We start from the raw sequence: 20050 nt of genomic DNA, 5'->3' as shown, positions 1-20050 counted from the left end.
GCCATCTGAGGAGCCATTCTCTTCATTCTTGCCTTAGCTGGCTCAGGAATTCTGGATGTTGACGTCCATAAGTCATAAAAGGGCCATAGTTCCCCACCCTTGCCTTAGAATGACAGTCTAAATCTCATGGTGTTCTGATCTAGGCTTCTGATCTAAACTCCTTGTCCCGACAAAAAACCCTTTTATTAATTTACTGTGAATTCTGCTCATTCACATCCAGCAAAGTCTTTCAAGGGAGGATTTACAGTCACAGACCTTATCTGGCTTGGAGAGCTGCCAGGCCGATATCTGTAGAACTTGGCAAGGAGTCTCGGAGAGTCACAAACCAATTAAGCAAACTAATTGTCTCCTGCAAACTCCACTCCCCTTTCGCTCCTCTTATTTCCTCTGGGAGCGGCCATTCATTTTCCACCTGTGGCCTTACTCCCAAATCGACCCCTGTTCTTTAACTGTTCCCTTTGTCTGGCAACTCTGCACATGCGCACACTGGGAACAGGCTCCAGCTGTTTGTCTGCCTCATTGATGTCTGACCTGTTGCCACGCCACAACACATGGTCTTGGATTACAATGCTGTTTTAAGTTTTTTTCATTCTAGATCAGGGGTGTCAAACCCACGGCATCATGTCATCGTCACATGACATATTGCAACTCCCCCCCCCCCTTCGCTAAACCGGGGGTGGCCGTGCCCAGCTCATGACACATCCGGCCCATGTTTGACACCCCTGTTCTAGAAGGTCACATAAGTCACCAATTCTGCAGTCCAAAATCCACTGAAATAAAATTAATGAGTTCCCCCCCCCTTAAATTGGTTGAATACGAATAAGTAATATCTATATGGCAGAAACTAGCAATCTGTTTGCCAAATTTCCATGAAAAAGTGACAATCCTGCATTGTTATTTTTCAATGCTGTTCTTTATATTTTCAAGAATGGACCTCCTTCTGTCTACAGTAATATTTGTATTCTTACCATTAGGAGATTTCTCAGTGGATGTTTACCCACATTGCTGTGGTAAAAGACTTGGTAGACATGCAGTATAAAGAATATCAAGAGGTAAGTGAAATTAATGGGTCTTTTAATCAATATCTGCCCTTCTCATTCTTCTGAACTGAGGGAGATGAGGCATAAAGCACTAGCCTGCATTTTAAGTAGAATGATCTGCCCTTTGCAAATCTAATCCCAAAGGTGCTTTTTCGAAAGGAAACTACACTTCCTTTGCTTTGCTTGAAGACCTTTCGCTTCTCATCCAGGAAGCTTCTTCAGTTTCTTCTTAAGAACTGAAGAAGAAGCTTCCTTCGGTTCTGAAAAAAAAAAGCACCTTTGGGACAACCATGACATCTCCAGAGACACATAAAAATCTAATAGTCGAAGCTCCTTCAAGAATAGTTCTTAGCTTTGACTTTTAACTCTATGGAAATCTTTTTTTTTGTGATTAAAATATGTTTATTATATTACCACAATCACTTTCTCAGTGTGTTCATTTTGTCCTCCACGTCCTGTGCAATATTATGCAGTTTAGTAGCAGTTTTTGTCAAGGCAGCAAAGTTTTCTTTAAGGTTTACAGTCCCTTCGTTTCTGCCTATATTGTCAAGACCATCAAACCCAGTGGTGAAATTCATTTTTTTTAACCATTGGCTTTGTGGGTGTGGCTTTGTAGGGTGGGGTGTTGCTTGGTGGGCGTGGCTTGGTGGGCGTGGCAGGGGAAGGATACTTCAAAATCTCCATTCCCACACCACTCTGGGGCCAGCCAGAGGTGGCATTTGCCGGTTCTCCGAACTACTCAAAATTTCCGCTATCGGTTCTTCAGAACCTGGCAGAACCTGCTGGATTTCACCTCTGATCAAACCATTGTAGAATTCTTTCAAGATGCCCCTGGATAATCTTTTGCTTTTTCAGTTCTCTTTGTAGGGCTTGCTCAGCATACATTTCAGCTTTTAAGTTCTCTTTCAAGCTGGCTGGTTTCATTCTCCAGTTCTTGAAACTGTTTTGCAGTGTAGCAGAATTCCTCTTGGAGTTTATCTTCTGGAAGACAAATGTTCTTGGGGATGCTTAAAACTGTGCTTAAAAGACGTTCTCCCATCTTAGTGAACTGATTGTCGAAGTGTTCCTTTCATTAATGCAAAGAATTTTTCTGTGCTCCTCCAGATTAAAGTAGGTGTAAGGCTAGGATAGATGTTCTCTAGTTTATTCAATATAACTTTCTCCACTACCAGCATTATATGAGAAAGATGATCTTGAAAAGCAAAATATATCCGCAACATGAATGTTTGAGGGGTAAAACCAAAAAACTGGGCTTCTTTTGTCATTGGTTTTATTGAAATACCTAGAAAAAACATTGTTCAAATAAAATCATTCTTTGGTAAGTTAATTGGACTGGGTTCATACAATTCCATCCAAATCTTTGCGCTTTTTTTTAAGGTTGAAGGAACTCATTGTGGCTTATTTGTTTGCTTTGCCTTAAGTCATGAGAGGTTTGCAGTAGAATTGTTGTTGTTAGTTGCGAAGTTGTGTCCGACCCATTGCGACCCCATGGACAACGTTCCTGCAGGCCTTTTGGTACTGTCCATGGGGTTTTCATGGCAAAGATACTGGAGTGGGTTCCATTTCCTTCTCCAGTGGATCATGTTTTGTCAGAATTACTGTAGAAGATGGCTAGTATGAGGGAGGAGGGGGGATCAAAGAAAGACATTATATGGAAATACCAGTATGGTTTTCCACGTTGGAGGCATTGATACATCCAAATGTATTAATATGGAAAAAATGGTAAGATATAAGGATATTTTGAATGACAAACAGGAACAGGAACTGATCGATCAAGGGATTGATCTAGCATGGTGGCCACATGTGCAAATACAATCAACATGTGAGAAAGATGCAAGATGCAAGAATATATGGTTTTTATAAAGAACCAATGGGATTAGATCAGATATTACTAGGGACAGATAAAAAATTAATTTTAAAAATGTACAATTATTTATTGAGTATTAAAATTGGACTGCAAGGCAATCAAATCGGTAAGTCTTAGAGGAGATCAACCCTGATTGTTCTTTAGAAGGCCAGATCCTGAAGATGAAACTCAAATACTTTGACCACCTAATATGAAGGAAGGACTCACTGGAGAGTATGCTGGGAACGATGGAGGGCAAAAGAAGAAGGGGACGACAGAGAATGAGGTGGCTGGATGGAGTCACCAAAGCAGTAGGCATGAGCTTAAATGGATTCCAGAGGGTGATAGAAGACAGGAAGGCCTGGAGGAACGTTGTCATGGGGTCGCGATGGGTCAGACACGGCTTCGCAACTAACAACAACAAAAATGGAAGAAGAGCAAGTGAAAGGACCAATGACAACATGAGCCAAACATTTTGGCTATTCGATAAAATGGCAGCTGACCTCTCCTTCCTTTTTTTAGCGGCAGCAAAATGCCTTGAAGTATGTGACAGAAGAGTGGTCTCAAATTGAATATGAGTTGTTACGGGAGAGGGGTCTTTGGGGGCCTCCCATCGGTTCTCACCTGGACAAATGGATGCTGGAAATGACCGAGGGCCCATGCCGGATGAGGAAGAAGATGGTACGAAATGACATGTTTTACGTGCAGTATCCTTACATGCCAGATACTGAACATGAGACCAATTTGCTGGTAAGTGTAAATGCATGAGAGAACTTATTTGTAGAGTGGAACAGTAATCAAAGCACTGTTTGATTGCTTGTGTCGTTGAAAATAACGTTCATCGGAATGACTGCCATCTGTAATGCAGCCTATATTTATTGGCCATTAATATTCATTAGTGGGACGCGGTGGCTCAGTGGCTAAGATGCTGAGCTTGTCGATTAGAAAGGTCAGCGGTTCGAATCCCTAGCGCCGTGTAATGGAGTGAATTCCCGTTATCTGTCCCAGCTTCTGCCAACCTAGCACTTCGAAAGCACGTAAAAAATGCAAGTAGAAAAATAGGAACCACCTTTGATGGGAAGGTAACAGCTTTAGGTGCGCCATCGGCATTTAGTCATGCCAGCCACATGACCACGGAGACGTCTTCAGACAGCGCTAGCTCTTCGGCTTTGAAACGGAGATGAGCACCGCCCCCTAGAGTCAGGAACAACTAGCACATACGTGTGAGGGGAACCTTTACCTTCAATATTCATTGGCTGTGTATTTATTAAATTTGCTGGGAGTGCATTGCTATTGATAGATGTTGATTTATCTCTAAGTGATTGTCACCAACAAATGTTTGGCGTTGCTGCCTAAGCCACATCAGCTCTATAGGTTTTTTCCCTTTGGTTTCTTCTTCTACAATCCAGTTGTTTAATATTTCAGTCAGAGCATAACCAAAGTAAAGTCATCTATGTCTTCTCCTTGTCCTAATGCAATGGTCCCCAACCTTGGCAGCCCAGCTGGGGGGAGGGACCGAGCCACGCGAGCTGAGGACTGGCGCATGTGCACACAGCTCAACTTGCACAAGCAGCAGCCCGGCGCGCATGCCATGCGTGGATAACTAGACTTGCGCAAGTTGAGCTGTATGCACATACACCAGACCAGCTGCTTGTGTAGCCTGTTTCCAAATAGGCCACGGCCTGGTAGTGGGCCGTGGGCCAGGATTGGGGACCCCTGTCCTAATGTGCAGACCAGATCTATATATGTATGATGCCTCAAGCCAGAGGCACTTTCTTGAAAGATGCTTGTATTTATACTTCTAGGCAGGCAGCAAACATATGAAATGTAATGAGCCACTAGTAGATTACCATATAGGATTGATCATTTACATTTAGCCTGCTGGATTAAAAGCTAATGCAGGTAGAGCTGGCCTGATAAAAAATTTCATAGGAAAGTGATCATTCATTTTTTTGACATTGCAAGCCTGGCTTTTAATAATCTGTTCTTCATGCAGACTGAAGATTGAAAGTATTAATTGAGAATTGCTAAAATATTAAATAGAAATCCTAGACTAAACGGCCACAATTGAGCTCAAACTTTCTGTTCCTAAGCAAGACAGTTGCTAAGTGAGTTTTACCCCATTTGACACTCTTTTCTTACCACAGTTGTTAAAAGAATCAACGCCGTTGTTAAGTGAATTCAGCTTCCCCATTGATTTTGCTTGTCAGGTTGTCGCAAAATGTGATAGCTTGACCTGAGACATTGCAATTGTCATAAATATGAACCAGTTGCCAAGCGTCTGAATTTAGATCACATGACCATAGGGATGCTGTAATGGCCAGAAGTGTGAAACACTGTCATAAGTCACTTTTTTCTGTGCTATTATAACCTCAGTCACTAAAGGAACTGTTGTAAGTCGAGGACTACTACTTCTATATGCAATTCTTTCCTAGATTATTAATTCAGATCATATATCCATTTGCAATTAAGTAAAGCAAGGGTGTCAAACTTGCAGCCCGCGGACCGATGCGTCACCCGCTGGCCAGGCTCACACTCAGTTTAGCGAGAGGGAAAAAGTTGTGATATGTCACATGACAACACTGTGATGCTGCAAGTTTGATACCCCTGAAGTAGAATTTAACTCAGTGGTGGGATTCCAAATCTTTTCCTACCGGTTCTATGAGAGAGCGCTTTGCGCACATGTGCATGTGTGCAGCACTCAAAGACCACCCTCGGTGTCAGCGTTGGTGAGCTAAGCTGTTGTTTAGCTCAGCTGAGGTAATGTAATCTGGTCTGCCGGGCGAATCAGCTGAGGTAAAAAAACAAGGGAATATAAGACAGGGAATGGCGGAGGCGGGAGGGCAGGGCCAAACAGAGGTGGTATTTGCCAGTTCTCTGAACTACTCAAAATTCCCGCTACCGGTTCACTATAACTGGTCCGAATCGGCTGAATACCACCTCAGGTTTAACCTCAGTTCTATCTATCTTTAATGGATCAGATGCTGAAGCGTCATTTTTTCCCCCTACCTCACAATCCATGATGCAGAAAAAAGAAAGATTCAGTCTACCATGTTTCCCCGAAAGTAAGACAGGGGCTTATTTTCTTTTGACCCCCGAAATAAGCGCTTGGCCTTATTTTCGGGGAGGTCTTATTGTTTTTGAGGTGCAGGAGGCAGCGAGCGTGGTCACCTCATGGCTGCTGCTGTGTTGCAATATTTTTTGGGAGGGCTTATTTTAGCGTGTGCGCTCAAAAGCCCCATTGGGCTTATTATCTGGGGAGGTCTTATTTTCAGGGAGACGGGGTAGTATTTTGAAGGCTTGACCAAAATAGCTTCTGAGAGTTTCAGCCAAGTGAACATGCCATCATCGTGCCAACGTTCTTCTTTAGAGTGATTTATCTTCCCCTCATGTTTTCATATTTAATGCCCTATTTTCAGTTTGACTTCTCAAGTAAGGCTCCGGAGACATCTGACGAGGCCATCCCTCAAAAGGTAAAGAAAGAAAAAGATACCCACGGGTGGCCGAGTGGCTTTAAAATCTCTCTGCATGCTAGGCAGTCGTAACAAAGCTTCCATGGTTGGCTTTTTGTGCTTTCTCGGTAATTCTGTTGTTGTAAAGATTAATGATCTACAGTAAATATACACTTAAGGGGGTGCTGCTGTATTCTCTCCACGTCTTGATTTAATACAGCGTTTCTCAACCTCAGCAATTTTAAAATGCATGGACTTCAACTCCACACATATTGGCTGGAGAGTTCTGGAAGTTGGCGTCCCACGCATGCTGATTGGGGATTCTGGGAGTTGCAGTCCGCACCTGCTGGCTGGGGAATTCTGGGAGTTAGAGTTCATGTCGGGGAATTCTGGGAGTTGAAATCCACTCATCTTAAAAGTTTCTGAGTATGGGAAACGCCGAATCTAATACAACGTGTCTTTTAACTCTTTCTATCTGTCCTACACACTAATGGTTTGAGATTGTACAGTAATATCACACTGCCTTTTCTTAAATAGTATCAATTTCTAATTCTAAATCTAACTGATTGCCTTAAAGTTCTATTTAGCTTTCAATTGGCCGTCTCCATTATAACCTCTAGACTGTCAGGAGGTTCTGTGCGCCGAGCTGGACTTTCTTGAGAACATGTATTTAATTTGCTTAATCTTTCAATTCTAATATTTTAAGAAACCCGCACGATACCGAAGAGCTATAAGCTATGACAGCAAAGAATATTACATGCGCCTGGCTTCTGGAAATCCCGCTGCCTTTCAGGATCCCTTTGAAGAGAGTTCTGAAGGGGAAGCTGCACAACAAGAGCCCGAGCATGGCGAAGATACGATCGCAAGAGTTAAAGGTTGCATTTTGTTTTCTCTTCTCCCCCCTCTCCCTGTCCCCCCTCCCTTCAGATAGGCATTGGTGACTATTTGGCAAGTGTTCTGACCCAGGCTTCCCCAAAAAGCACGAGGCAGAGTCCTGGTCCCGACAAAACCCCTTTTATTAAATGAATGTGAATCCTCTCATTCACATTCAGCCGAGGCCTGGCAAACAGTCTTTTAAAGGAATATTTATGACTACAGACCTTATCTGTCTTGGAAAGCTGCCATGCAAATATTTTCCAAATGCGGTGCTCTGAAAGGAAAGACTGGGCACAGAGTCTCTGAGATTCACGGACAGATCTTCACACTCCTGAAACGAATCTAATGACCAAACAAACGAATTGTTTCCTGCAAAAGCCCACTTCCCTTTCGCTCCTCTTTTGTTTCCATTCACCATCCACCTTTTTTTTTTTAACTTTCATTCTTTAATACTTGCTTTCTTGTTTATATGGATGGAGGAATCAATCCACTGTTTGCCAAGGCCAAATTTCCAAACCTTTCACATTCATTAGTAGCTTTTACTGTTTCTTGTGGTCCAAGTGTGAACCAATCAGTTCGCATTTTTATCTCACTTTCTTTTGCGGTGCTCAAGATCTGAAGTCCTCATTTTATACCCCAAACAGGCCTCTTTAGTAGCTGAAGAGGACAGATTGTGATTTGCCAAGATCATTTACTAAGTTTCATTGCTAAGCAACGCAATGGAACTATTGATTGCCTTTGACCAAACAGCTCTTAGTAATATTGAGGTGTTGATTTAACTTTTGTTGGATCAGCTGTTGGTGACACTGAATTTTTTCCTTCTTTTGGATGTGATCTTTACAGGCATGGCCATAAATCTCAAAGGGCAGTAAAAGAGACATTTATTTCAGTTGACTTGCTGATTTGCAGCTCTACTTAGCTGCCGTACGAAGCTCCTTGACTGTATAAACATGTGGTTGATGCATTCTGTTATACAATGCAGGTCTTGTTAAGCCGCCGTTAAAGAGATCTCGTTCGGCACCTGATGGGGGTGATGAGGAGAACCAGGAGCAGCTCCAGGATCAAATAGCTGAAGGCAGCTCAATAGATGAAGAGGAAAAAACTGATAACACAACTTTGCTTCGACTGCTTGAAGAAGGAGAGAAGGTACATAATATTGACTTCTGTTCTATACATCACAAGATCTTTCTGAACACAGCAATTTACTGTGTTTTTCGGAGTATAAGACGCACCGGCGTATAAGACGCACCAAGATTTGGAAGAGGCAAATTTTTTTAAAAAAGTTTTTGCACTCTGCAGAACTCCCAAAAAAGGGCCCTGTTTTTTCCTTCCTTCAGGAGGCTTGTAGAGTACTCCTGGGGCCCCCCAAAAACTAGCAAAAAATGGCCCGTTTTTCTTCAAAAAAATGGCATGCTTAGCCTTTAGGAGGCTTGTAGAGTGCTCCTGGGGACTGGGGGGAGGGGCCCGTTTTTCGCTCATTTCTGCCCTCCCCAGCCCCCAGGGGCACTCTGAAAGCCTCCTAAAGGCAATGCACGGCCATTTTGGTGAAGGAAGCGGGGTTTCGGGAGGCAAAAAAATGCTGTATTCAGTGTATAAGATGCATCCAGATTTTCAGTCTCTTTTTTGAGGGAAAAAGGTGTGTCTTATACTCCGAAAAATACGGTATATACTGCCACACAGCACTCTCTGAGTGGCTTACAATATCAGCATATTGCCCCCAACAATCTGGGTCCTCATGTTTCAGACTTCAGAAAGATAGATGGCTGAGTCAATCTTCAGCCAGTCAGGATTGTGAACTGCTGGCAGTGAGCAGAGTTAGCCTATAAACCTTGAATCAAACTCCAGGCTGTGGACAGAATTTGCCTCCAATACTGCATTCTAAGCACTACACCAACAGAGCTCTTCTTATACGTATTACCACTAGATTCCTTTCATAAAATTGGACATCCGCTTCCAAATTAACACGGACTTAAGTGGGATTTTACCAAAGGAAGAATCTTTTTACCAAGTTGTCTTATTAATTGAGACAGAATGTTCCACAGGAAATCCTGTTACAACTGTGAATACTAATGAATGCTAATCGCCTAGGGATTGATTTAATCTCCTGTTAAGCTCTTCTTTTTTACTTGTTTGCCATAAGAATAATTAAACTTATGACTTGACAAACAATATTAAATTGGATGTCAGTGGTTCACTGAAGTTTAAGCTCATCTTTGTCTGCTAAGCTCCTTTAAATATATTTATATCAAAGTTGACTAGCAAGTTGATGGAAAATAATCACCAGATTTCCAGAGAACTGCTGAGTGAAGTTTGAATATATAGGCATACATAAAGCTAGAGATAATGGTTTTATATATTTTAAATAAAATGTATTATTGATATACTTCAAATATAATAGTAGTAATAAAATTTATAACAAATTAGTTTTGATTTTGTAGGAAATCAAAATATTTTTGTAAGAATTAATCCATATTTTATTTTATTGGAAGTAAAATAATACCTTAAATCATCTCTTTAAGGTAACCAGTTTACCCAAGACTATCATATTTTAAATAGCTTAGTATTTTTTTTTGTTCTTTTTGAATAGGTTGCTAAAATAGTGTCATTTGCAGTTTTAATCCATCAAGTGTATCTGTGGGTATTTATATTTACTATAAAACTATTTTGAATGTTTTTAGGCAGCACTGAATTATATTTTTAAAATATTTTTTCATATTCAATTATTACTAATCTTTATACACTACATTTATCACTCTCTTTTCCTTACCATGTATTTGAAACCCAAGTTAAATTATTTTATATTCTATTAGAATTTTCATAATTGTTCACACTCAAGTAGTTTATTTTCAGAGAGCCCAGTATACTTTGAGTTTTCTATAGTTCATGGGATTTCTGCAACTATCCATCAAATTCATTTGTTTAAAGTGACGTGTAGGAGGAGAAGCAGCAGAGCCAAGGGGTGGAGTCAAGAGAGGACATAGCCTAGAATCATTACATGTCCACAAACACTCAAAGTCTCCCTCCCCCCTGAATTATGTTGACTCTTAACTAGCACCAATTTAGTGGTGACCAGCAAGGCAGTGGTGGGTTTCTACCGGTTCGGACTGGTTCAGCCAAATCGGTAGTGGTTTGGCGGCCTTGATCTCTGGAACCAGCAGCAACCCAGGCCTGTCACGCCCCCGAACTAGTTGCCGCCATCTTCTTTTTGGCTTCTGTGCATGCGCAGAACAATTTTTATTGAACTCTCCGTGCGTGCGCAGTGCAGTCATGAACGAACCGGCAGTAGTGCTTGCCAGAACCCACTCCTGCAGCAGGGAAGGTCACAAATGGTGATTACATGATTCCAGGATAGGGTAACTATCATAAAGATATGCCAATTGCCAAGCACCCAAATTCATGTGACCCTGGGGAATGCTGCACCAATGGTAAGTGTGCAAACCGGTCATAACTCACTTTTTTCAAATTGTAAATTCGAACGATCACTACACAAATGGTGGTAAATTGAGGGCTACCTATAGTCATTTATACTTGAGGTTAAAAGATCATTTGAGGATTCTTCTTCCTTGAAATGTCATCCTGAATTAAAGTGATTGTATATATATATATGCACACATACATACATACATACACACTATATTGCCCATCCACATAATCAGAAGCAGTTGTGAGTGAATACTTTTGGCAATATAGCGTGTGTATGTATGTGTGTGTGTGTGTGTGTGTGTGTGTGTGTATGTATATATGTGTATTATATATATATATATATATATGTATGTATGTATATATGTATTTGTGTTAGCACAAATACAACACAAATATGTATGTATGTATGTATGTATGTATGTATGTATGTATGTGTGTGTGTTACAACCCCTGGTATGCCTAAATATGGGAGGAAGGTCACTACTCCCTCTTTCTTTCTTTCTTTCTTTCTTTATCAGTACAAATACAACATATATATATATATGTATGTATGTATGTATGTATGTATGTATATATGTATATATGTATATATGTATATATGTATATATGTATATATGTATATATATATGCTGGTTTTGTTGTATTCGGGTCTTTTCCCGTGTAAGGTTGAGATTGTTTTGGCAACTCACACAAACACGAAGCCGAAAACACCAGCCTGAAGATGGCGAGTGAAACCTCGCCGAAACATTGCCAAGACAATCTCAATCTTACACAGGAAAAGACCCGAATACAACAAGACTAGTGTGTGTGTGTGTGTGTGTGTGTGTGTGTGTGTGTGTGTGTTATTGCTCTTGGTTAAATAATGGGTCTTGTTAACAGATACAACACATGTATCGTTGTGCCCGGGTTCAAGGACTGGACACCAGTGAGGGACTTCTTCTCTTTGGAAAAGAACACTTTTATGTGATTGATGGATTCACCATGACTGCTACCCGGGAAATACGGGACATTGAGACCCTGCCTCCAAAGTGAGTAACGCTTTAGAACAGTGGACAATGCAAGAGAAAAACGTTAAATATGTGAAAATTTATATGTAAAAATGGACACAATCTGCTCTTAAATCCAGTTGTAGTAGAATGAGATGAATAATGTTGAAAATTGGATGAAAAAGATCATTTAGATGAAATGCACAAAACGAAGAAAGTAAGATCTACTCTACCCCGTTCTAGATTGACAATTTCACTGATACATTCCATCTTACTCTCACTTTCCCACAGTATGCATGAGCCTATTATACCCAGAGGCGCAAGGCAAGGTCCAAGTCAGCTCAAAAGGACATGCAGTATATTTGTCTACGAAGACATCAAAGAAGTGCACAAGAGAAGATACTTGTTGCAGGTGGTTATGCTGGACTAGGCTTGTTTGATACGTGATACCTAAAAACATCCCATGGGTTTAATGGGGAATCATATTTTATACGTAGGACTGCATATACCGTGTTTCCCCAAAAATAAGACAGGGTCTTATTTTCTTTTGGCTCCTGAAATACCATATTTTTCGGAGTATAAGACACACTGGAGTATAAGTTGCACCAAGGTTTTGAAGAGGCAAATTTTTTTAAAAAAGTTTTTGTACTCTGCAAACCTCACAAAAACGGTCCGTTTTTGCGAAAAACAGACCCGTCCCCCCCCCCCCAAAAGGGCATGAATAGCCCTTAGGAGGCTTGTAGAGTGCTCCTGGGGACTGGGGAGAGGGCCAAAATTGACCAAAAAACACTCCCTTTTTTGCTCATTTCTTCCCTCCCCAGCCCCCAGGAGTTCTCTGAAAACCTTGTAAAAGCTATGCACAGCCATTTTGGTGAAGGGGGCAGGGTTTCGGGAGGTAAAAAAATGCTGTATTCAGTGTATAAGACACACCCAGATTTTCAGCCTCTTTTTTGAGGGGAAAAAGGTGCGTCTTATACTCCGAAAAATACAGTAAGTGCTTGGCTTTATTTTTGGGTAGGTCTTGTTATTTTTGAGATGCAGGAGGCCCCTTAACCTCGGCCCATGGATCAGCTGATCCAGAGAGGCCTGGAAGTTCTTTCTCTGTTTGTGGCACACTCTTGCCAGTTGTAACATCGCTGGGCTTGTCGCTCTTTTTGCGGTCGCCACTAAGAGAAGGGGTGCGGTAGCTAGGGTTTGCAGGAGCAGCCTCCGCGAGGCTGTTCTGCGTGGGTGGCAGGTACATGTGGGGTGCATGGAGCATGTTCTCCCCTCACCCCCCTGGAAATGGTAAGGTACAGCTGCGCATGTGTTTGAATATTTTTGGGGAGGGTTTATTTTAGGGGAAACAGGGTAGGTATTTTTAGTTTTGGTCAGTTTCGTTCAAGCAAAGAGGAAGCCTATAGACTAATTTCTTGGCTGAATAAAAATGTCAACTGCTTGGAACACATTTTTAAAAGGTATTTTCTATTACAGCCAATTGCTATTGAAGTATTCTCAGGTGATGGACGCAACTACCTCCTAGCATTTCAAAAAGGAGTGAGAAATAAAGTCTATCAAAGGTACTATAAATCTTTTCTTGGTTGAGTATCTGCAGCTAACGAATGTCAGGTGATAACATTAAACTTTAACATTTATTTAATTAATTTGTCCTATGAATTTGTTGCTACTGAGTTGCTGTCCAATTCTAATTAGAATGTATAGTTTCTAATTGCATTGTTTTCTTGATTTTTTTAAAAGGTTTTTGGCTGTTGTTCCATCTTTAACTGACAGCTCAGAGTCAGTATCCGGACAACGACCCAATACCAGCGTAGAACAAGGGTAATGATTTGCATTGTCTGCTTCTCTGTAATCCTATTCAAAGCTGAGTTTATAAACAAATCTTGTCACAGATTGGCATGGAGGTTAACAAAAAGCATTCAGTTAAATTATACTTTTCTATTTTTCATCTAAACCAGAAGCTAATTTAATCAGAAGTTTATGGAAGCATCTGTCAGTTTATTAAGTCAAAATATAATTGTTGGAATATGGTTGATATTATTGTGACTCAACTTTAAAATTTAACATTTAAGAAAAAAATGCTGAATTTCACTGTACTTTCTTATCTAATGTATATTGTTCTAGGACTAGGTACAGGCAAACAAAGCAAATTTTGGGAATTTTTTTGAAAAACAAATGTTCATAAAATTCTAATTAGTGGATTCCTTTCTTATATTATTCACTTCCAAAAAAACAGGACAATTTTACTTAATTATTCCCCAGCTCAAACACTCTATTTGCTGATTATACCTAGACACTGATCATTTCTGATAAGCTCCGAAGTGTAAACATTAACTTATAGCATGTCTTCTTCATTGGCTCTTTTAAAATAGATAAAACTGAGAGTTTCCCAAGATCATCCAAAGATGATCCAGGGACTACAGAGTTTCCCTATCTCAATATCATATTACATTTAAGTGAAATTATTCAGACCTACTCTGAATAAAATTAATTGAAATCCAAGTTTTTAGTGAATGAATTAGTAACACCTGAATTTGAATGGCGCCCTGTAAAATTAAGCATTTGTATTAACTTAAATATGTTTGTTCCTTGCCATTTTTGTACTATTGAATTTTTAATTCTGTTAATTCAATGGATTCAATTTTCCTCATTAGATCTGGCTTGCTGAGCACTCTTGTAGGGGAGAAATCTGTTACACAAAGATGGGAGGTAAGCATAAGTAGTTCTATTTAATTTTTACATTAAGGTGAAACAGAATATTGAAAATGCAATCTTGGAACATTATATATCTATATTTATAAAAGCCAAATACCAGTCACTCATCATGAAATCTCCAGAACCGTAAAACCTACAAACTTGAAATTTGGCTCGTATATTCTTTTTGGCTTCTAAGTGCTCGCTAAGAAAGCATTTTTTGAAATGACCATCAGATCATTAGTATTGTTTATATGGTAATTAACACGCTCTGGTGCTAAGGAGTTCTACTCCCCCTCCCCACCTGAAAAGAACTCTGTTCCAACTGCCAGTTGCCTCACATTCCATTACCTCAGTTCAAACTGGCAGACGTTCCACTCCTTCACTCAAGAACAGTCTGGGGCTCCTTACAGTACTAAACATTGGTACCTCACCAAAATGTCTACCTTATGTGTTTTAATCACCGACCACCACTGAGCCAACAGATTGTGAACCGAATTAATCCCGCATAGCCCAATCATATAGTTTCATCGTAAAGCACAGGTATCCAGCTAGTATTATATAAAGCAGGAGACAAATTTACATTTTGAAGTTTTGCAATTGGCAAATGAATTCAAATGCTGCTTCTCTCTCTCTCTCTCTCTCTCTCCCTCTCTCCCTCCCTCCCTTCCTCTTTCTCTCTCTCTCCCCTCTATCTGCCCCTCTCTCCCTCCCTCCCTCCCTTACTCTCCCACTCTTCCCCTCCTCTCTCTAGAGAGGTGAAATCAGTAACTTCCAGTACCTGATGCACTTAAACACTTTGGCGGGTCGGTCCTATAATGACCTTATGCAATATCCTGTCTTTCCATGGATCCTTGCTGACTACGATTCAGAGGTAAATACAGAGGTAGATTCTGATGCATGGTGAAGTTGAAAATAAGCCTATATTTATTCCTAATGAGGGCTAGAAAGCTTTTTTGCTTATTTAATACATAATAGCAATAGCGCTTAGACTTATATACTGCTTCACAGTGTTTTACAACCCTCTCTAGGTGGTTTACAGAGTCAGCCTATTGCCCCTATCAATCTGGATCCTCAATTTACCCACCTTGGAAGGATGGAAGAATAGCATCTATATATTTGAAATGATCCTTCTGCATTTATTCTAAATTCTGTGGCTAGATATAACTTGAATTCCTGATAGAAAACAAGAGTAACTTACATTGTCTTAAAACGAGATGTTCATTCTTAATCGATTACTCTTCACTGTTAAAATGCACTGTATTATTAATGTTAAATAATAAAGTTGCTGATGATAGTTATAATTATGTTATTAATATTGTTAGTGAATTAATTACCCATTCATAGTGAAATTTTGAACTTAAAAGAGTGCTAGAGATCCAATAGTAATAAAGGCTCCTGTCAGAGAATTACTGTAAATCAGGGGTGTCCAAACTTGGGAACTTTAAGACTTGTGGACTTCAACTCCCAGAATTCCCCAGCCAGCTCTGGCTGGGGAATTCTGGGAGTTGAAGTCCACAAGTCTTAAAGTTGCCAAGTTTGGACACCCCTGCTGTAAATCTAAGATGGATTTGTCTGGCCTATCAAATAAGGTTGCAGTCTTTCTCTAATTAATGGCTTTTGCTAATCCTTGGATGGTTTTTATTTCCTCTTCTTTTCAAGGAATTGGATCTTAACAACCCAAAGACATTTAGAAACTTGGCCAAACCAATGGGGGCCCAGACTGATGAGAGATTAGCTCAATATAAAAAGCGCTACAAAGACTGGGAAGATCCCAATGGTGAGTTCTTAGCCTGGGAATTTGTCGACTGTGTGAATTTCTGCGTGCAGTTAGTCCTCGACTCACAACAGTTTGCTGAGTGACAGTTCAAAGGCCCTCTGTGAGAATAAAAGTGGTATTACCGTATTTTTCAGAATATAAGACGTACTCCCCTCCCCCCTCCCTTAAAAGTGGCTGAAAATTTCAGTGCATCATATAGACTGAATACAGGCCTGTTTTTGAGCTCCCGAACCCTCTGTGCATCGTGTTTTTGCCCTCCCCGGCCCCCAGAAGCACTCTGCAGGCCAAAAATGGGCCCGTTTTTGGCAAAAACGGGATGTGCGGAACACTGCAGAGTGCTTCTAGGAGCTGGGGAGGGCGAAAATGCAATGTGTGGAGGCCAAAAACTTTTTTTTTCTTATTTTCCTCCTGTAAATCTAGATGCGGCTTATAGTCCGAAAAATGCGGTAATTGTCAGTTCTTCACTTAGAACATTGTTTTTCAAACTAGGCAACTTTAAGGTGTGTGGACTTCACGTCCCCAAATTCATGCTGGATGGGGAATTCTGGGAGTTAAAGTCCAAATATCTTAAAAGTTGCCATGTTTGAAAAACACTGACTTAGAAACTTTTCCAGCCAATTCTTTCCAAATTAAATTTAAAAAGAAAAGAGTTTAAAAAAAACGAATCACAGCATCCTAAATTGGTCTAAGCCAAGTTTCAGGGTTAGCCTTTGGATACACATTCTAACAACAACAACAACACTTCAGCATTTAATATTTATCAGCATAACTCTTCCCCATTCTTTCTCTTGCCATAGATTGAGCTGTGTCACACTCTTCCATTATGTAATAAATCGAGAAAAATGGATGAATGAAACTAAAACTGAAACAGTCGATGATTTATAAGTTGTATTTACTCTAGTTGCTGCTTCTTTTGTGTCAGAACCTTGGTGACATAAAACATTAAAACAATAGAGAGATAAAATAAATAATATGCTCTCTAAAGCACACAGATTTAATATTAACTGTAGTATAACTCATTTTTTGCCTACATTAGGGGTGTCAAACTGGCAACATCGCGACTTTTTTTCTCCTTCGCTAAACCGGAGGGTGACCACGGCCAGCGTGTGACGCATTCCGGGCGCAAGGCCGCGAGTTTGACACCTCTGGTCTAGATTTTTTAAATTGAAGATATACAGTTTCCACTTGGTTCCACCAATTTCATTTTGGATTAATTAGGCTTGAGAATCAACCCTAGTAATCTTTCTAATGAGACAGGAAATGTGAATGTAGCTTTTAGGGAAATTTGCTGCAGCCCCATTGAAGAACCTCCAAACTAGATTACTTTGATATATTACCTTCTCCTCCCTCAAAATCTCTTAAGCTTCTTCATTCACTGAAGCTATTGAAAAGGCTGAGTTTTCATTCCATTCATGCCTTCATGAATACTGTTTTCTTTCAGGTGAAACCCCGGCCTATCATTATGGCACCCACTATTCATCAGCCATGATAGTAGCTTCGTACCTTGTACGAATGGAACCTTTCACACAGATATTTTTAAGGCTGCAGGTAAAGTATACAGCTTCTTTCTATGCTTTGCAGTGCTTGCTTTGCAACATAATTCCCAGCATGCTTAAGTCTCCCTCGGTGTATAGCTCCATGTAGCCATTCGCCGCTCTTAAACCTGTTAGGTATTTATTGTGCTTGTTATTTATCATGCCACAACGTTGTGAGTTATGTGTGCGGCCAGACTGTGGACAAATTTGTTTTTAGATGTAAATTAGTCCTGCAAACTTTGGAGTAAATCTCATGAGTGACTTTGTCCTGAGTCTTGACTTATGACCACCACTGAGCGCAAAATTTCTGTTGCTAAGTGAGACCGTCGTTCAATGAGTTTTGCCTGTTTTATTACCTTTCTTGCCACGGTTCTTAAGTGAATCACTGGTCACTGCAGCCATCATAAATATGAGTCAGTTGCCAAGTGGCTGAAATTTGATCACGTGACCATGAGATGCTGCAGTGGTCATAAGTGTGAAACACTGTCATAAGTGACTTTTTTCCGTGCTGTCGTAACTTTCAGTAGTCACTAAAGGATTGTACGTCGAGAACTACCTGGACATCCCCAATCAGAAAGTGACACTGAATCCCAAAATTAATAGTCCCTGATAGATCTCTTTTCAAAATACTTTTTTACTGTTTTGAAGTGTAGCTATTTATTTATTTACCTATCAATCACCTGGGTAACACTGTATTAATATAGCACTAGAGGAGTGAATGCTATTTATCTATATAAAAATGGCTCTGGGTGTGTCCCAGCATAACATTGGAACGCCTTGAGCAATTTCAATCTAACTTGGTACACAGATGACTTACTCTCTGGAAACAAATACTGTGGGGTAAGGCATCCCTAACACCCCTCGGGGGGCTGTTCTGTTAAGATGCAGCCTGTTGTGCTTTAAAATGGCTTCTACTGTACAGCTCAGTAGAGTTGCCATGGGGCTTCACAGTACTCCACAAGGGGGCTCCCTCTGGTAAGGGGGAAAATCCAACATTGGAAAGTACGTTTGGTCGGGACATTTTCCCCTTATAAATAAATACCTGGGCAACGCTAGTGTGATTTATTTTGCCCCTCTGATCCCCGACTTATATGGGAGGAGAAGAAAGATGGGTGTTATTTTAAAATTATTTCAAGGTTACAATAAGCTACCCTTTTCCTTCCATAGGGTGGCCACTTTGACTTGGCCGACCGAATGTTTCATAGCGTGCGGGAAGCCTGGTACTCTGCATCCAAGCACAATATGGCCGATGTCAAGGAGCTGATCCCGGAATTCTTCTACCTCCCAGAGCTGTTGCTTAACTCTAACAACTTCGATCTAGGTGAGAGAAACTATTTTCTAGTTACAGGTAGTCCTCAACATGACCCCAATTTGGGTCAGAATTTCCCCTGATAAGCACGAAGGTTGTTAGGTGAGCGCCGCCCAATTTTGCAACGCTTTTTGCCACGGCTGTTAAGTGAATCGTTGCGGTTGTTGAGTGAATCACATAGTCATTCATTGAACCCAGCTTCCGTCACTGACTTTGCTTGGTGGAAGGTCAAAAAATGGTGATCGCATGATCCCGGGACACTGTAACTTTTGTAAATTCATGCCAATTTGATTGCAGAGATACAGCAACAGTCGTAAGTGTGAGGAGCAGTCATAAGTCACTTTTCTTCAGTGCCATTGTAACTTCAAATAGTGAATAAACCAATGGTCGTACGTTTGAGGGCTGCATGTAGATTCTTTTAGAGATTGTGGTCAAAGGAACATAAAAATGATTTATAATGTGGTTGGTGAACAAGGATGTTGTCCGCTACACTAGGAAGAACAAGACCAAACACTAAATTCCATGGGAAGACCAGAATGATACTTTATTGAGATTGGTTAGAATAACAGAAAAATAGTTCTGTGCAAGCAGTAAGTGCAAGCTGACATGCGAAGCTCCATTTGCACACCCAACATTTCCTGCAGATACAGCTGCATGTATGCATTTGCCCAACACTTGCGCGTCCCAGTTCCAAACGGGCTGCAGCCCACAAGCGAGCACTGGCCCAAAAGTTGGGAACCCCTGGTTTAGACAGGTGTGTGCAAAAACTGGGCCAGGACTCTTTGTGGTAGATTTGTGACTTGTTTGCAACAAACAGCAATAGCACTTAGACTTATATGCAGCTTTATAGTGCGTTACAGCCCTCTCTAATCGGTTTACAGAGTCAGCCTATTGCCCCCGACAATCTGGGTCCTCATTTACAACTTTGGAAGGATGGGAGGCTGAGTCAATCTTGAGCAGATCAGAATCGAACTGCCAAATTGCAGGCAGCCGACAGTCAGCCGAAGTAGCCTGCAGTCCCGCATTCCAACCACTGCGCTGCCGTGCCTCACAATCACCTAAGAATGTCATGATAATAGTTTAACAATGGGAACCACTTACTTAATTTATTT

General features: G+C 40.7%; 1 protein-coding gene and 1 pseudogene across 5 annotated transcripts in view; one reads left to right on the top strand and one right to left on the bottom strand.

Annotated features, from left to right (window-relative positions):
* The window catches only part of WDFY3 (WD repeat and FYVE domain containing 3), a 215066-nt gene that overhangs the window by 165174 nt on the left and 29842 nt on the right, over positions 1–20050 (top strand). For 3 of the 4 annotated variants that reach the window (XM_081959189.1, XM_081959187.1, XM_081959186.1), the window contains exons 40-53: positions 975–1052; positions 3409–3636; positions 6306–6359; positions 7045–7213; positions 8197–8360; positions 11517–11665; positions 11915–12035; positions 13097–13182; positions 13361–13441; positions 14275–14329; positions 15069–15188; positions 15977–16094; positions 17536–17642; positions 18797–18950. In XM_081959189.1, coding sequence (XP_081815315.1) covers positions 975–1052; positions 3409–3636; positions 6306–6359; positions 7045–7213; positions 8197–8360; positions 11517–11665; positions 11915–12035; positions 13097–13182; positions 13361–13441; positions 14275–14329; positions 15069–15188; positions 15977–16094; positions 17536–17642; positions 18797–18950 — 1684 coding nt within the window. The remainder of the gene's footprint in view (positions 1–974; positions 1053–3408; positions 3637–6305; positions 6360–7044; positions 7214–8196; positions 8361–11516; positions 11666–11914; positions 12036–13096; positions 13183–13360; positions 13442–14274; positions 14330–15068; positions 15189–15976; positions 16095–17535; positions 17643–18796; positions 18951–20050) is intronic. The other variant, XM_081959188.1, reaches the window with a different exon arrangement.
* On the bottom strand, positions 1460–2362 carry LOC309395239 (protein MIS12 homolog; annotated as a pseudogene). Its single transcript has 2 exons — positions 1834–2362; positions 1460–1589 (listed from the first exon to the last, which is right to left on the bottom strand). The product of its transcript is annotated as a protein MIS12 homolog (transcript).

This window comes from Natrix helvetica, assembly GCF_964273705.1.
Source record: "Natrix helvetica genome assembly, chromosome: 7".
NCBI classification, from domain to species: domain Eukaryota; kingdom Metazoa; phylum Chordata; class Lepidosauria; order Squamata; family Natricidae; genus Natrix; species Natrix helvetica.
The sequence above is the reverse complement of the archived record's forward strand: the minus strand, read 5'-3'. Positions and strand labels throughout refer to the sequence as shown.